Below are 19154 nucleotides of genomic sequence, written 5' to 3'. Positions count from 1 at the left end.
TCTAGCATTAAAACAAAAATATACTATTCTAAACTTGACCAAGGCTATGGTTTTTCAAGCGAAAAACAAGTGACAAGATTCAAACTTTACATAGTTCAAAACTCTTAAAGGTTCCTTTGATTTCATAATCATACACTTTCACTAAAATCAACAAAATTCACACTTTTAAACACTAAAAACAGCCACATGAACAACAAAGAGTTCATGGTTTCAAAAACAACTTTCCAAGTTCAAGAAAGCACATATTTAGAGTTTTGAGCATAAGAAGAGTTAGGAAGATTATTAGAAAATTTCAAAGGTTGAAAATGTTCATAACATATGTATAAACATCTTACTAAAATTTTATAAACATCTAATGGTTAGATCTTAGGAGATGAAGAAATCAAAAATGAAGAACTACCTTGAAGTTCTTAGAAATTCAAAAGTGAAAAAGAGTGAAAATGCCAAGGGTTTTTCTCCAAGCTAGGAGTTGGTTTTTAAGGACAAGAAATCAGATTTGGGAAGAGGAAAGACCAAAGGTTTTTCAAAAAGTGGATTGTGTAAGACGTAGATGAATGATTTAAGGGATTTTGTGTAAGATATGTGTACTTTTGTTTATTTGACAAACAAGCTTCACTCATGAACGTGATTTGACCTCTTCGGAAAACCATTCGCAATTAAACCATGTCCGAGTATTATCGGTCAATACTCGGCCGGATATTAAAAATTTCCCGATTTCGGTTTACGGTTAGAACTTCGAAACACGAAATTCAGAGTGAAAAATATTTAGAAATGCGTTCTAGACGAACTTGAGGTCTATCTTGACTCAAAATAATATTTTGAAGCCAATGGCGCAATCGGAATTCGATTCCGACAGCAGCTCAAAATCTTTTCGTCACAGAAAATTACGAAAATTACGAAAATTTACCAAAATAGGAAATCATAAAAAAGGATTATCACTCAACTAAAGTTTAGCCTAAATCAATACCGATTAATTTCTAAAATTAATCGTTGGTAAAATAAATAATTAATAAAACATATACAGAAAATTCATGGTGTTACAGACCAATCTTTGCATGTTTTTCCCTTCTAATGCCCTAAAATATTATGAGAACTCAATTCAAATGATTAGTGCAAATATTCATCAAATTATCAATTATGAATGTATAAAGCAAGTTTTAAGAATTAAAAGGTGTTAAATTAGCCTAGTGAATTAAGATGATTTTCACACCTAACAATAACATATTTTGGAATAGTCTCCATGCGAGTATAATGACCTTCAATGGGGCTTTAAACTCCCACAATAGTTTGAAGATATTGTATTCATATTCTTGATTCTTCACTAGTCTAAGAACAACCTTGTAAGCTGATTTGGCAGGGTATTAATAGATTATTCCAGGAGCCAATCCCAACTATCTTATGTGTCTCTCATGTAACCTATTATAAAACTTGCATCATATTATCAATTAATTCAAATTCGCAAACAATATGATGTCTTTTCCAAGTTAATGACTACCTCCAAACTCCACCCGATCAACTTCCTAAGTCAGATATGTGTGCTCCATTCCTACGCTTAAGTTATAAAGTCTATTATACCTAATCTCAAGCTTTTCGGAGTCTAACCAATTATCATGCTAGAATCTAGTGGTCTTCCCATTCCCTAATCTCCTCTGAACACCTCATTAGAATTATTGATGTAGTTTATAATGAATCAAAAATAGTGAATAGACATTGATTCTTACACTATTTGGATTTGTTTTCACAATATACCATATTTTGTTTGACTTAATTACAATCGTCATCATTTTTTGTTTAAGAAATTATATTTATCTCTCTTGTAGGAGTAATCATAATGTATGTATATAATTATAAGTGATTTGTGTAGATTTAAAAAAATATGAATAATTTATATACTTTCACTAAAACTTAAGGAATTTAAATGTTATTTACTCTTTAATTTATTATGCCCACGAAGTGTCTCAAATGATTATCCAAGACTATCCTCTTTTTAAGTAAATTAAGAGATCAAAAAGTTAATATTTTTTTGGTACAATAAAAAACTTAATATAATATATCAACAAAAAATTTCCTTTCCAAATACACAATTAGAGATTGATTAGGAAGGTCAATTTTCTGCTGACTATGGTAATCTCTTTCGTCCTTAATATTTATTTCACTTACGTCAATTCAAGATAATAATAAATATTAAAAGAACAAGTTTAAAAAACATTTTTCTATTAAACGTGCTTAAAAATGCAAATAGAGAATCTCATTTTATTCATGGCCCATGCTACGTGGCAGTGCTGGAAATCCACCTAGGGGCACGTATATATCTTAACTAGGTTTATCATTTTTTATTTGAACCTAGAAAAGATATATAACATTGCAATAATACGCTAAAGTATAATGGAAAAATAAGTTGCACTACTCAAATCCATCACCCCCTCCCTCATGACTCAAGTAGATTTTGTTCAAACTTTATACAACAATCTACATAATAATAACATAAATTCAAAAACTGGTAGTAATAAAAAAAACACTTCAACTATGTCTAGTGAACTTAATTTCTTCTTAATTTCACCCTCTCATCATAATCATTAATGTCCAAAATCACTTTTTTTTAAGGTTCAATGAAAATGGTTTTGTTCAGGCCATGGCCAAAAATTCTGTTGCTCATCAATGTTGTGAAAGATGTTGGTGAAGCTTTCTTCTTGAAGATCTGATCTTGATGAACATTGTAGGAGCTGAGTTATACTTGTTGGCTTTAGAGAATTGGGTAGAAGATTTTTAGCATTCTGACAAGATACTGGGCTGTTCATAACTGGTGTTCTTGAAAGGTCCAAATTAATATTTGAACTGTTATCACTTCTATTGCTCCAAGAACCTTGATCAGTTTCTTTCTTGAAGCTAATTGTTCCAGTTTCAAAGCAATCTGTACTCTTTAGAGCTTGTAACTGCAAACACCACAAAGTAATTATAAAACCAAAATAGTTTATTACACTAACTATCTTTCCGCTTGTGAAGGTAAAACTGTGTGTATCTACTTTCTTCAAACCCTAACAAGTGATCGCATTACACTAACAACTCTAAGGGTTAATTAAATTACACAGGACAAATTCTAATTTAAAACATTACACTAACATTCATGAAGAAGTGAGTTTAACATAATGAGGGGGAGATTTATTTAGTCATGACAAAATAAATTGAGATCATCTAATATGAGATGAATGAAGATTCATAATTATTTAAATTAAAAACAAATAAAAATCTGAATCCTTAAAAGTTTATTTATATTATATGTTAGTATGTTTATTGGATATTAGACCCTCGGAGAGTGTGTGGACTTTAGGAAAAATATGTTGTATAATTTTACTAAATGTATGAAAAAGTTGTTACTGTTACTTTTATGCATGACAAGACTAAGCTTAAGTAAGATAAAATGCAATAATAACATTGTCTTTTTTTATAGTAACTCGGAATCTAATGATAAAACAGTATCAAATTGAAAAGGAAAACAAACATTGCTATCAATATGCAGTTCTGAGTTTTCTGACACTGTCATATTGACTGATCACAAGAATGGCCAACTAACAATCAAGCATAAAGCTAATGACCGAATCATCCCTTTAGAAAGCCACTAACACATGTTGGATCAATAATAAGCTCATAACTCAATCAATGAAATAAAGTTTTGTGATGACTAAAAAAAGAAGAAAAAGAAAGAGGGTCATCTTATAACTAGGATAATGCTATTTTGAAAATTAATGCTTAACAACTTTTAATTGTTCAGTGATTTTTAGAATTTTATAAGATAGTTTTGAAGATAAAAGATGAAAAATAAATTAGAGATAAGTGTAGTTTGATTTATTATAAGAGAAGTTTTTCAATTATAGTTATATATAACACCACTATATAACTAAGCCAAAATAAGGGTTAGGTTTCTTTCTTCAAACACCAAAATATTTATCAATCTATATCATTTAGCTGTCAGAAGGAGTATAGGACCAAAATGGCTAATAGAACCTTCATTAGTAGGAAAACTTCTTGTGCATTGATATAATTTGCTCACAAATTATAGCAAACTGAATTCAAAGTCAATAAGATGAAAATAATAATTAATTCAGAGAAATAAAGAGATATTTAAAAGAAAAATCAAAGGAATTTCTAACAATAATAAATTCCATTCTTTTTCTTTATGGCAGATCCAAGCATTCCAAGAACAATCATTGAGTCATAATATTACATGGTTATCTTGAATATTTGGAATAAAGTTTCTTAAAGTGAATAAGTAAATGTGTGTCCACTTTAATTTTAAAAAGTTTTCATAAAAACCTTAATTTAATAAAATGTATAAAGATACTTTATATTATGTAGAGATTTGAATCTACACTAATACTATATATTATGTAGTTCTACCAAAAGAGCTGACTCTTATTTCAAAGGTAAATTTACTTTAGGAAAGTTTTTCCTGATATTAGAATCAAGATCAAGAGAAAACATTTAACTGTAGTACTTGTATTAATCCCAATGACCCTACCCTAAGTCTAAGTTCTCCTTTTCCAAATCCATTATTAGTGTCATCATGAAAGTGACATAGTATTGAAAAATTCAATGATCCAATTAGGTACTAGTACTACTATTACCTCTCCATGTAGTTTCTGGTTCTGAGCCTTAAGGTTATCATTATCAGCTTTGAGAGCTTCAAACTGCTTCTTGAGTACTTCATATTCCCTCTCAAGTTGCTTTGTTTTCCATCTTGCTCTTCTGTTTTGGAACCATATAGCAACTTGTCTTGGTTGAAGGCTTAAAGCTTTAGCAAGTTGCATTTTCCTTTCAGGTTCAAGCTTGTTCCCTATCTCAAAACTCTTCTCAAGTGCCTTCACTTGTTCCAAGTTGAGCCTCTTCTTCTTCTCCCCAAGCTGAGATCCATCATCTGATAATTCATCATCTCCATGCACTTCATCACACTGCTTGTTCTCTATGCCTGAAAATGACATGGATCGGTTCATCCTGAAAGCTGCACCATCCCATGCAATAACAAACACAAAAATCTGTGAATATTTTAATAAATTAAGATATTATATATTCAAAAGGTTCTAAATCATGGTTCCAATTGCAACCAATACACTCTGCTATATAGTATCAAAACTCATCAAACTTAGAACACTTAAAAAAGATAAATTAAGAGATGAATTGTGTTGTGTGTGTAAAAGTGTGAGACCTTGATGAAAGTGATGTGGTGGCAATGAGGGGTAAGAGTTATTGAGATTTGGAGTTGAATGGAGGTTGTCATGATGATCTTCATGATGGGTTTGAAACATGAAAGTGTGAGAAGGTGGGAAAGCCATGATGATAGTAAAAGAATGAGAAGAAGAACAAGAAGAAGAGTGGAAGATAAGATAGTGATATTGTTATTGTTGTTATCATTCATATGCAAAGTTTTAGTTTGGTGGATCTTTTATGTCTCACTCTCAAACTATTTCTCTCCTTTTCTACACTGATATAAGAAGAGAGAGAGAGAGGGTAGTGAAGAAGATCAAAGAAGGGGTTTGGCTCTCACTCTCATGGTTGACAGAGTTTTCAGAAAGAGGGATGGTGATGATGATAGGTACAGAGAGTGAAAGACAGCGATTTTTAGGTTGAGATACAGACAGCAACAGAAGAGAGAGAAATAATAAAATAATAATAATAAGAGTAAAAATTTGTGTTATAATATAAAGAAAACGTTAGTCCAATAGTGTATAATTTTACTAGATATTATAAGTTAAAATGTTAAATATTTAATCTAAAGAAAAACATTTATTAAAAATGATAGTTATATATGCTGAAATTAATTAATTCATTGTTCATAGGGTGATGAATAGTCTTAGTTGAAGTAACAAAATATATTGGAACTTTGCTGGACCCATCATCTGATATATATGGATTCCTTCACTTTCTCTTTCCTACTTTGCTGCAGTGTAATTAGATTATATGATAATATGTATAATCTGTGTAATATTTCATATATAATTTTCTGAACTTTGTGTAATGTATCATATATAATTTTGATGTATATCATTTGCTTTAATTGTTTTTTATGTTAGATTTATCAATGGAGCCAAGCAGAGTTGGTGAATTGTTGATTGTTTTAACCATAATGTGAGGAGTTGAATCGATGTTTTTTGTTTTGGAAAACATTTTGAAGGTAAAGGCTTAATTTATTGTGGTAATGCTTACTCTCGAAAAAAATAGTATTCGGCCATCATATACACCAAAAATGTGTTACCTATCAAAGTACATATTAACTTGTATGATAAGTGAAATGTCATAAACAAATCTTAGGTATAAAAAATATAAATTAAGCCAATTATGAAAAGGTAGCACGTATATATAACTATATGCACCAAATTATCGATAAGTTCAAGTGTACAAATGTTTTGTACATAATATGTATATATGTATACAGTGCATTATGGATAAGTTCAAATTGATATAAAAATAAAAAATCAGTTAAAACTCAATGATTCGAGAATGAAATTTGGGGCCACAAAATAGGATTAGTGGCCTTTTATTGCTAAGCATATGTTGGAAATGGGAGATAAGGATCATGCAAGACTACTTTCATCAATTCCTGTGCTCATCAAAGGAACAAGCAAGCAAACCCAAAAGGTTGGTTTCTGTGGAGAGATCTAGATATTACTTGGATATACTATAGCTTATACATGCACTATTATTTAAATATTTAATATTGCTTTAAAATTTCAAATTAATATTTGAAAACTAACAATTTTTTATATTTTTTGTATAATCAATGATATTCTCTTACTCTGCTATGGGTAAGAAATTAATCTCTATCATGATATATTGTCCTTCTTAACAAATTTAGTCATAGAATTGAATTGTTGACCTTCTAATTCGAGCCGGGTAAAACTATTATGATATAAAAGTTTGATCCATTAATTAGTTAATGCAACTTTATCCCATAAAATTAAAAAAAAATAATTTGAGTTGATTAGGTGAGAAAGACTATTTTCACAGACCTGAAAATGATTAAAAGATGCAAGGCCACTATTTCATATACATATTTGACAAATTTTAATTAAGTTGGAATCTTTCCACTACTGTATGTTCCAAAAATATATTTAATTAAAAGAAACAAAGAAAAGAAAAAAGCAAGTTGATCCCAAGGTAACTAACTTGTTAGGCCATGCATGTGTGACGAGGAAACCTGGCAGGCATGGCAACATGAAAAATCCAGAATCCAAGGAGAATTATAATAATATACAATTTTGAAAATACAAGTCTCAAGCAATCATTTAAAAAATATTTAATCAGTTATGAAACTTGCACTTCTAATTAAATTAATTAATGTGCGAGCCTGGCATTTGCTGGATATATTTGGCCATTTTCTGTTAAACATATACACTTGGATTTTGGAATATAATCACTCCTGTACAATTATTTCATTGGGCATGAAATGGTAAATATAGATTAAATCTTAAATTCTTACATTTCATCTAATCCTTTCACTGAATATGAAATAGTATTTAAGGTATACATTTGGTCCTGATGTTGATTTATCCCATAATCCTTAGCATAACCAATATATTATTTATCCCATAATAGTACTTAGAGACCTTGGAAAAAAACACTATTTCTTGTTAGACATAGTTGGCCTTGGATTACAATACCCCACTTAGTTTCTTGGATAAAAAACCCTTAATTATTGCTATGTGATATTGGAGAAAAGAAGAATATGGATATTCATGGATTGAATCAAAGCAATGGCATCTTCTTGTGCTGCACTATTAGTATTTTCTTCTCCACAATTAGTAAACATGGGTAGAGTGTTATCTCCATTCACCATTTTAAGGGATGAAAGGGGTAAAAGGATAATTGATTGGATTCTACATATACATATAACAAATGTAAGGAATAACTTTTATAATTTGATTAGTTCAATATAATAAACTTTGATTATTTAATTACTATTTAATAATTCATTAATTATATTTAACATCATATAATGGGAGAGTGCAAATTATTCTTCAATTGTTAAAGTTGTTAGTTGATTTCGGTTTGTTAGTTGTAATATTGTTTTTGTTAATCAATTAAGAGTTTAATTAATCGATTAACTAACTGGTATATAAAAGGTGATTCCCTTATTCCTTGAAATTCAATTCATTCATTTTCAGTAATGAGAAATATCAATTCTTTAAGCTTTCTTTCTCATTCTCTTTTCTCATCTTTCTTGTTTCATCAAGAAGATTCAAGCATGTCTCCTACCATTTTAACATGGTATCAGAGCTAATTATTTGTCTTTGATTGATTGCTTCCGCTTATCATTCTTCAATTCCAAGATTCAACCTTATCACCCAATACATCCTTTATCACCTTGCAGAGACCTTCAAACTTTTCCTCAAGTTCTTCCAGTTGCTTCTTTTCACCTTCAGTCTCTTCGAGTGGAAATAATGGTCTACTTCCAAATGAAAGTTCAAAGAATGTTCCACCATTTGCATCCACTAGCAATGCTACAATGTAGATTGATCGTGCTTCTGGAAAGATTGGTTCTTTGCAATTGTAATTTGTTTCTGAATGGATATACAAGATATCTCCCCCTGGCCAAGATATCTTCTCTACACGTTCTTTGGTTCTATGACTCGGAACAATAATTATGTTCTTTTAATATGATCAAAGCAATATGATGCTACTGCAAGAACTTGTTATCTTTGTCAAGAAGGGGAAGTCCAACAACTTGAAGAAGATAGGGAAGACCAAGAACAATATCAAGAAACAAGAATACTATGCAACACTGTGTGCCCAACCATGCACAGTGGCCGATCATCAAATTAAGGAAGCTATATCACATTCTTTCATCTATTACCCTCAATTATTTATCATTTCTTTATTACTCTAGTTTCTTTACCCCCTCTCTCTCATTAAACACACAATATTCTAGTGTGTAATTTTTTCTCATAGAAGCAACATATAAGGATCAAGATTAAAGTCTATCTCTTTTCTCTCTTTCATCTGTTATGATTGGTTTGCTTCTGTCAAATAGATGGTTAAGCATCAGGTGAAATTGCTTCTGCCAAATGGTGGTTAATAAGCATCAGTATTGTTTCACGTTCAGATTTCAAGACTGGGAGACGAAGATTCGCTCACCAGCAAGAGGATGTATTAGAGTATATCATCGTATTCAACACAATTATTTCAAGCTTGGAATGCTTGATACATTCCAGCTTGCGAGGGAATGTTAAAATAATTGAGCTTTCATTATCGGTTAGTTAATTTGGTTAGGGTAGTTAGTGTTTTTTTCCCTTTATATAGATGATTCAATGTAACTTTTGAATTTAATTCAATAACATTTTCTCATTCTTTCTTGTTCATCAAGAATCTCTCTTATTCATGCCTACAACCATTTTATGTATGATGTCAAATACTTGTTTTTTACTAAATATATAAAGAAGATATTATTAAGAGATCAATTGTACACGGTTCATTTATTTCTCCTCTTGAAAACAAATTAATCTTGGATTATCTATTAAAAATAAATTTATTATGTAAAAAGAAAATTGATTTGAATGATTTAGTCTAAAAATAAAATTTGAAATAGTACCCATCAAATATTTATATAATTACTTCAATTTGTTTATTACTACATCAACAACTAATATTATTAAACTACAACAAATCCTATTCCCAATATCACAAAAGATACCATAACATTAACACTACCTTAGAGATTGGGAATGGTATAGGATGTGTCTTTTATCTATTGATGGAGAAATCATTGGGTGCTCTCACTTTTCCAATCCTAAGCATATCTAGGGAAAATTGAGAGGAATCCTACACCAGCCTAGCCCTTTTCTACTCTCAAAGTTAGTACATTGATTTTTGTGGTGATAGAAGGAAAAGAAAGGTGGGTAAGTAATGGGCATGGACCCCACCAGGTGTACCACTTTAACATGGCCTACCCCAAAGTTCTCTACAATTTCAATCCTTTATTAGAAGTTTTGGGGCAACCCCTTTGGAGTAGGGTGAGTCCATGTTATTCCTTGTTGCTCTCTCTTTCCCCTATGAATTAATTCATGAAAGTGCTCTGAATCTTCTCCACATGCTTCCCTGTTCCCATGTGCCACTACTTCCCCTTCACATCTCTATGTATTAATTCTATCCCCTTTCACATCTTGAAGCTATGTTATTTTAGTCATTGTGAATAAACAAATAAAAAAAATTTATATGTATATTTTATTTGAATATTTTAATTAATTGTACCTAATTCTTCTATTCTCTAACAAGGGTTATTTTATTCTTCATGATAAGAAAAGTTACATATGCTGAACAATACATGATTCATTAGATCTTGGATCATGCACATTCACAAGTTCCTATGCACAACAATAAATCACACTTCCCCATAAGACAATGATCAGGAAGAACAAGTTATATCGATCCTTGTATAACTACTTGTCAACGCTAGAAAAAGTTTACATGTTTTATCATAATCCATCAAGTTTTTTTAATTTAGTTTTTTAGATGCCGGTGAGAAAAGGATAATTATAATAAAGCATTCCTCTTTTTTATTTCTTTTACAACGTTTTTTTAAAGTTAAACATCACGGAAACTTTTAGTAGTTTATAATTAAGATTTGAATTAAAATATTTAAACTATCATAATAATGGCTTCAAAAGAATTCTTAATTGACGCATCATATGTGTAATCTTTTTACATGTTTTTTTTTTAATTTAAGCATCACAAAAGACTTTATCCACTTTTAATAATTAAGATTTGAGTTAAGTCTTCTTAATTGAGACATCATATATGTCTTAGTCCTGATTTCCATCTTTACAATCAATGTAAATAGGCTTTATGGACTAGAATTCTGCAAAACTATTTGTAGGTGACCCATCACAAGAAGGATGACAAATAATGAAAAGATTTCCTTAATCCGTGCCATAAAGGCATTCTTTAGGGAATGTACAAATAGTAACTTAACATTGGAAATCTGAGTTCAACATTTGTTGCAAAATTAAACACAATGTTTTCAATTTAAATTACTCTTTTACTTATTTAAACAATACCCAAAAACACTTATTAATATCCTCAATAATGAAAAGTAAAACTTCATTTCTGCTTGTATTGGTCCCACAAAAAGATGCTGTTAGCATATTGTGCCTACACAAATACCTAGCTACAATATATTGGAAGCATAACCAACTTTTTTATTTAGGTTGGAGACAATATGTCCTTTTGCTTTTTTTTTTAATTCTTATCATCGTAATGCTATTTGATTCATGGTTTGAGTAGTTCATATACACGATGAAAGTTTTTCTAAACTTATAATTATATTATTGGATCTATAATCTATACAAATGGAGAATAAAGATGAATTTAAACTTAGGTTTAATTACGTATATTTATAAGAAATTAAAGGACTAGGAACATATCATTTCCCATCACGTTGCATTTCAGCACTTTGCAAATGACCCAACATGTATTCTATTTTGGGTTTGAGATGATAGGATTTCAAAAAGAAATTTCAGATCCAACAAGACAACATAGAGACCAAATGTTCCTCAGCCATGTTACTTGAGTCCTTGGATAGAAACCAACCTCCAATCTTAAATATACATTCCAACAAAGTAACATGGTCATGGAGTATATTAGGTACTGGCGTTGAATTGCATAATTAAGTAGGGTGTTCTAATTGGTTTTTTTTTTTTTTTTAGGTACTATCAATCGTATTTTTTAACCCTTTTTGAGTAAGAATGAATTGCTTTATTTGAAAAAGAATATTCTCATCTGAAGAATCAACTGCATTTGTATAATTTTGTTAAGGAATTTAATTTTACATTATGTTGTTTTATTTAAACTTTTAGAGACCTATTTAATTTGATAATACTTTTATTTTGAGTGGACCAAATTGATATTTATTAATATATCTTTAACTTGGTTGTACTTAATTTGATATCATATTTAATAGTTTGTAAATTTTATCTTACACTCACCTATTTTTTAATGCTATTTTAATATAATATATATATATATATATATATATATATATATATATTAGAAAATATGGTAAGAGTACAAGAAAAGTAAAACTCAATATCTTAGAAAATTAAAGTAATTTTAATTAAGTTTTTTGAAAGACAAATCCAATAATTCTCGAGACATTTAAAATTAACTCCATAAAAACAAGTTTTTACATCTAACATTCAAACTTAAACCCATAGTTGTGGAAAGAGTTTTCTTGTTTGGTAAGGCAAGTTTCTGATTTATCTATTTCATGACATGCCGATTATTTGCTCACTATCTCGGTTTTGTTGGAAAAAATTTCAACACCGGTATAATGGTTTCAAGAATGTTTCTTTAATAAAAAAACTTAGCTTTATTGAATTGTTAACAATTTCATACTATCTCGACTTTGTTGGATTAATTCCAACGCCGATATAATGATATGAATTTAGCAATTTAATACAAATGATAATTAGTGATATTTACTTTCGTTTTTCTTTATTAACCGAACTACTTTCTTATGGAAGGTCGGTAAAGAATAAATAAATAAAACAATAATTAAGTTTTAGTTGCAGAATTTAAATGACAGAAAATAAATATTAGTTGCGGAAAATAAATGACACAAAGTAAAAGTTAGTAGTTAGACCACTCATTATAACTGTGTATTTTTCCTTTTCACAAAGATACAATTTATGAATTAAATTGCACTTTGATTCAATGTTTCTTTCTTTGTCAACAACTAAAATTTATAAGTTAATACTTTACTATTTTACATTTGCGTCTCTTTTAAGATTCAATTGTAGTATAATATAGGGTTATGTCGAACCACAAGGAATTGCCTAATAGATCATTATTATAAACATGTTATATTACTAATAAAGTTTTAAACGTCATTTTTATTTGATTTTTTTAATGAATTTTTAAGAAGTAAATAAAGAAACATAAACAATTAATATGCACAAATTCTTGAGGAGAAAATTGGTTGGAAATATTGAATTATTTCTAGACTCAGTTGATTTTGAAAACATTACAAGCTATGTGTTATACTTTTGGTGGATTCCATACATCATTTCTAAAATCCTTCATCTAGTGTCCTAGAATGATAAGATGATTTTCAAAACTTATGTAATGCACTAAATAATAGTTAAGTGTCACTTGTTGGAGTAGGTTGTCACACCCTACTTTAGGCTCCATTAACTTTATTTAGCATTGAACATAAGTTGCTTAAAATAGATGCTTGATGTGGCAAGTGAACTAAGGTGTAGGTTATACTTTTTAGTTCACTTGTCAACTCTTTGAGAAGCAGCATTTTTGAATCTTTAAATCAAGTTTTAGGTGATCAAGCTAAAACCGCATTAAGAACTTCTTAAAGAATCAAAACTTAACCAAAAGTAATAACTTGAATGTATTGAATTCAAAAGATGATAAATTAAAGAGTAGAAATTATACCACAATCTAAATCAATATGTAGAAGCATGACCCATCTATCCAAGGATGAGATGCTTTTGAACCCAAATGAGATTACATAATTATGTTTTTGTATCACATTTGCCATTTCCTTTATCCTCTTGAATTAAGAAAAAACTACAAAATAAACTTACCTAAACTACTTTGGAGTAGAAATTCTCCAAGAAATTACTAGGAAGAAAATTCGAAGAAGAGATCATTCGGATTAGAGAGAGTATGTGAAGAATCGAGTGTATGAATATGTATTTTAAGCCTTAAAGTGCCTCCTATTTATAGGAGTTCTCTGCCACCGCCAAGCTCCTTTCTTTGACTGTCAAGCTGCAGACCAAATCCTTCTGTAACACCATGAAATTTTGATATGTATTTTAACAAAAAATAATTTTATTAATTATTTAGGCTAAACTGTTGTTGAGTGTTAGTCTTTTTTTATGAATTCCTATTTTACGGTAAATTTTCGTAATTTTATGTGAAGGAAAGCTTTTGAGCAGCTGTCGGGCCCAAATTCGCCCGATTTCGGTCCAATAACGAGTTTTTGATTTCCATAGCTCAGAATCGAATTCCAATTGCGTTGTTAGCTTTGAAATATTGTTTCGAGTCAGGATAGACATGAATTTTGTCCATGACGCATTTCTAAATATTTTTCACTCCGAATTCTGTGTTTCGAAGTTCTAACTGTAAACCAATATTGGAAGATTTTTAATGTCCAGCCGGGTATTAGCCAAAAATACTTGGGCGTGGTTTAATTGTGAATGTTTCATCGAAGAAGTCACTTCACTTTCATGAGTGAAACTTGCTTGGCAAACTAGCAAAAATACTCATATCTTACATAGAACCCCTTAAACCCTTTATCTATCCATTACACCATTACTCTTTGAAAATCTTTGGTTTTCTCTTCTCAAATCTGATTCATTGCCTTAAAAGAGCCCCTTTCACTTGGAGAACCCTTGGCATGTCATTCTTCCTCTTCTTCATTCGGATTTTCTCAAGAACTACAAGGTAAGTTCTTATTTCTTCGTTCTTCATCTCTTAGAAATCTAACTGTTAGTTGTTTACAAGATTTTAGTATGATGTTTATACGCATGTACGAATGTTTTCAGCCGTAAAAAATTTCAAATAATCTTCCTAACTCTTGTTATACTCAAGAACTCGAAAATTGGGTTTTCGTGAATTTAGAAAATTATTATTTTGAAACAATGAAATCTTGTTGTGAATCAGAACTTTGCAAACCTTTCAGTTGTTCCAGAAATTCATTTGTTACTGTAAGCATAACTAAAGTCATACTCTTAGGTTAAATTCCTGAAATCCTCAATCAATTCCAACTCCCTGACCATCATGGTTGACATATGTAGAGACTTTCTACTCAAGGCATCAACCACCATATTAGCTTTCCCAGGGTGATATTGGATATCAAAGTTATAGTCCTTGAGTAATTCAATTCACCGTCTCTGCCTCATGTTCAGTTCATTTTGGTCGAACATACACGTTAAGCTTTTGTGATCACTGAAGACTTCAAATCTTACTCCAAAGAGGTGATGTCTCCAGATCTTGAGAGCAAATACGATCGCAACCAACTCTAAGTCGTGCGTCGGATAATTTTGCTCATGTGTCTTTAATTGTCTTGAAGCATAAGCTACCACCATTTGTTATTGCATCAACATGCAACCTAGGCCTTGTTTAGACACGTCACAGTACACATTGTAGTTTCCCTTCGGGTTAGGTAGAATCAACACAAGTATTATAGTCAATCTTTTCTTCAATTCTTGAAAGTTTTCTTTGCACTTTGCCATCCAAATGAAAGCCTTGTCTTTCCTCGTTAAAGTAGTCAGTGGCAACGCCAACTTCGAAAATCCTTCAATGAACTTCCGATAGTATCGTGCTAAACTGAGGAAGCTTCTAATCTCTATTACAGATTTCGGAGAATTCCATTCCATCATTGTTCCTACTTTAGTAGGGTCTACAACAATTCCTTCACTTGATATCACATGCCCAAGAAAATTCACGGATTCTAACCAAATTTCGCACTTTGACAGCTTGCCATAGAGTTGGTTGTCTTTCAAAATCTGCAACACTATCCTGAATTGCTTCGCATGATCCTTTTGATCCTTCGAATAAATCAGGATATCATCGATAAATACGACCACAAATGTGTTGAGGTATGGATGAAAAATCTGATTCATGTAATCCATGAACACTACAGGAGCATTAGTCACACCAAATGGCATCACGAGATATTCGTAATGACCATATCGCATCCAAAAAGTAGTCTTCGAAATATCCTCTGACTTTATGCATATTTGGTGGTATCCTGACCAACGATCTATCTTTGAAAACATGGTAACTCCTCTTAGTTGATCCATCTAGTCGTCAATTCTTGACAATGGGTACTTATTCTTAATGGTGACTTTGTTCAACTGCCGGTAGTCAATACATAGCCGCATACCGCCCTCCTTCTTCTTCACAAATAGCACTAGAGCACCCCATGATGAAACACTAGATTTGACAAATTGTTTCTGTAGCAAGTCTTCCAATTGCTTCTTCAACTTCGTTAACTCCAATGGTGTCATCCTGTAGGGAGCTATAGAGATCGGTCCACTTCTAGGAACCAGATCGATAGCAAACTCTATCTCTCGCACTGGGGGCAAACTAAGAATGTAATCCAGAACAAGTAACATTATAAGTTTGTTGGTTTAGGCATTAGGCTCTTCGTTCGAGCCACGATTTCTCCCAATTATTAAATATACTTCTCACCTAAGCTAGGGTTATTGTCTAAGCAATCAACCAATCAAAAGCAATCAAAAAAATTGCATGTCTCTCGCTCAAGTGAGAGACTGTCGCTCAAGTGATAATTTCATCAAAACACACTCAACTCCCTGCATGGCTCATGCTCAAGCGAGAGGATTGTCGCTCAAGCGAAAAATCCACCAGAAACTAGTCAAAATCACTCTCTAGGTCTCGCCCGGGCGTGATACTATTGCTTGGGTGACCAGAATTGCCCATAATAGGTGAAACACTTGTTTGGCCCTCGCCCAGGCGAGAACCACTCGCTCAAGCAAGGCTGGCTCGCCCAGGCGACAATTAGGGACCAAGGCTATTGTTTCTTTCTCGCCCAAGTCAGGGAGCCTCGCCTAGACGAGGGGGTGCATCAGCCTGGATTACTTCCTTGCACTTTTGGGCCACAGGATCGAAAATCTCCGCTGTTTTCGATCCCTACACGTTTTAGTTTCTCGAGTGGTGTTCCTTCATGGATAACTACCACAATACTTGAGATTTTAATCTACCTTAGGGCATACAACTTAAGAAATCATTGTACTTAATTCAGGCACGCAATCATTTGGTTAAGTATGGGTTTCTAAATAAAAACAAATATAGCTCCCAACCTTTGAGGTAGTTGGAAGATTCGAGTGTCATATTCGGACACCACTATGTCACGATATATTCTCCCTCACCTTGGGTTGTAGCACGGTTGATCTCCTTTACGTGAATGCATAGGTTGTCTGACTTCGAATGCCTAGAAACTAAACACAAAAACCAAAACAACCCCATGGACAACAACATTTCATGGTTTCAAAACAACGATTTCGAAATTCACGAAAACCTATTTTTCGAGTGCTTGAGTAAAAAAAGAGTTAGGAAAATTATTATAAATTTTCTACGGTTGAAAATGTTCGTAACATGCGTATAAACATCATACTAAAATTCCGTAAACAACTCACAGTTAGATTTCTAAGAGATTAAGAACGAAGAAATAAGAACTTACTTGGAGTTCTTGAGAAAATCAGAATGAAGAAGAGAGAATAGTGATGTCATGGGTTTTCTAACTAGAGGGGTCTTTGAAGTACAATGAATTAGATTTAGGAATGGGTAAACCAAAGGTTTTCAAAGAATAAATGGTGCAATGGGTAGATGAAGGGTTTAAAAGATTTTGTGTAAAAGATGAGTATTTTTGCTTGCTTATCAAGCAAGTTTCACTCGTGAAATTGAAGTGATCTCTTCGGTAAAACATTCGTGATTAAAGAATTCCGGAGTATTGTCGGCTAATACTCGACTGGATATTAAAATCTTCCGATTTCGGTTTACAGTTAGAATTTTGGATTACTGAATTCGGAGTGAAACATATTTAGAAATGATTCATGGAAAAATTGATGTCTATCTTGACTCGAAATAATATTTCAAAGCCAATGGCGCAATCAGAAATTCGATTCCGAGCTACGGAACTCAAAAACACGTTATCGGGCCGAATTCGGGCTCAACACCAGTCCAAAAACTTTCCTTCACATAAAATGACGAAAATTTATCAAAAAAATAGGAATTCACAAAACAAGAATAACACTCAACTACGGCTTAGCCTAAATCATTACCTAATAAAATACATCGAATTTTTGCGGTGTTACAATATGTGTAAGGGTATTAAAGTAGGAACTTTGAATAATCTAATCTATTTTTATTACTTTTAAGAATAGGAGTATTAAAAAAAATTGAAATGTCAACAAAAAAATATTTTCCTAAATAAAAATATGATCACTAAAATAGAAGCATTGAATGCTATTTTTAATTGTATTATTTTTACTACAAGGAGTATTCAATAATTTAAAAAAAATGTTAATATGATAAATAATTTAAAAATAAAAATATGACAAGTAAAATAGAAAGGTAGAATTTTCTGGATCATGTTAGTTCATATTATGAATATTTTATATTTTTTATTGTAAACAAAGTTAACCTATCCAATTAGTGAGCTATTGGTCTAACCAGTGAATCATTGACATAATACTTTGGCCGAATCAATAATGTTTCGAGTTTAATATCATTGCTATCAAATCTAATTTCCAATATAAATAAAGATAACTTTAGTTAACTTTTGTCGATTTATTATATCAGTTTAATAATTTCTTAAATTAATTGTAAAACCTTACACGATAAATTAAGTAAGTATCTTTTCAAATGTAAAAACCATTATTTTTGAAATAGAAGTGTGGTCATTAAAATTGAAGCATTGAAGGCTCTATTTAATTATCCTCATTTCGCTTTAACATTAAATTGTCATTTTTAATGTTAAGTGTACTCATTAAATTTCGGAAATGTCAATAAACAATTTTTTTTTGGAATAAATTTTATATCATTGAAATAGAAGCATAGTATTTGCTTATTTTGTATTATTTGTTTTACTTATAGAAGCTTAAATATTTTTTAATCAAATTGAAAGCATTAAAATGAGAATTAATTTGCTCAAACAACATTAAAAAATTCACAAGATTGAATATAACATATTAAAAATAATAAATCCACCCTTGACGAATCAATAGTGTTCTAGTATCACCGGCTCTATATTGCAACTAAATTATTTTATATATAAATCCATGTAAGATTAAAAATGTTCTCACAATTGTCATTTTTTGTGATATTGTTTACCTGAGTTGGATAATTATAACTCGTCAGATTTGTCATTTTAAGATTTATTTAGTGCGACATTATTATTATCATTTGATGGACTTAATTTTAGAGTATGTTGTGTAATTTTAAAAATTTAAGGCCATGTTGTTGACATTTTCCATCAGAAAACAAATTGATGTTCCTTGTAAATGGTAAAAAGAATGTATGACATATGTCTTTATTTATCTCAAACTCATTTCATTTCTTTCTAGAAAGTCAATTCTAATTTTTTTTTTCTTTCTCAGACTCATTTTCCATTTCCTTTATGTTATCTT

At 30.9% G+C, this 19154-nt stretch overlaps 1 protein-coding gene across 1 annotated transcript; it reads right to left on the bottom strand.

The window, feature by feature from the left end:
• LOC109335066 (homeobox-leucine zipper protein HAT7-like) lies at positions 2387-5625 on the bottom strand. Its single transcript, XM_019571117.1, has 3 exons — positions 5201-5625; positions 4623-4996; positions 2387-2933 (listed from the first exon to the last, which is right to left on the bottom strand). The coding sequence occupies exons 1-3, from the start codon at positions 5325-5327 to the stop codon at positions 2607-2609; spliced, it is 828 nt and encodes a 275-aa protein (XP_019426662.1). The 5' UTR covers positions 5328-5625; the 3' UTR covers positions 2387-2606.

The sequence above is a fragment of the Lupinus angustifolius genome, chromosome LG20 (assembly GCF_001865875.1).
Source record: "Lupinus angustifolius cultivar Tanjil chromosome LG20, LupAngTanjil_v1.0, whole genome shotgun sequence".
Classification (NCBI taxonomy): domain Eukaryota; kingdom Viridiplantae; phylum Streptophyta; class Magnoliopsida; order Fabales; family Fabaceae; genus Lupinus; species Lupinus angustifolius.
The sequence above is the reverse complement of the archived record's forward strand: the minus strand, read 5'-3'. Positions and strand labels throughout refer to the sequence as shown.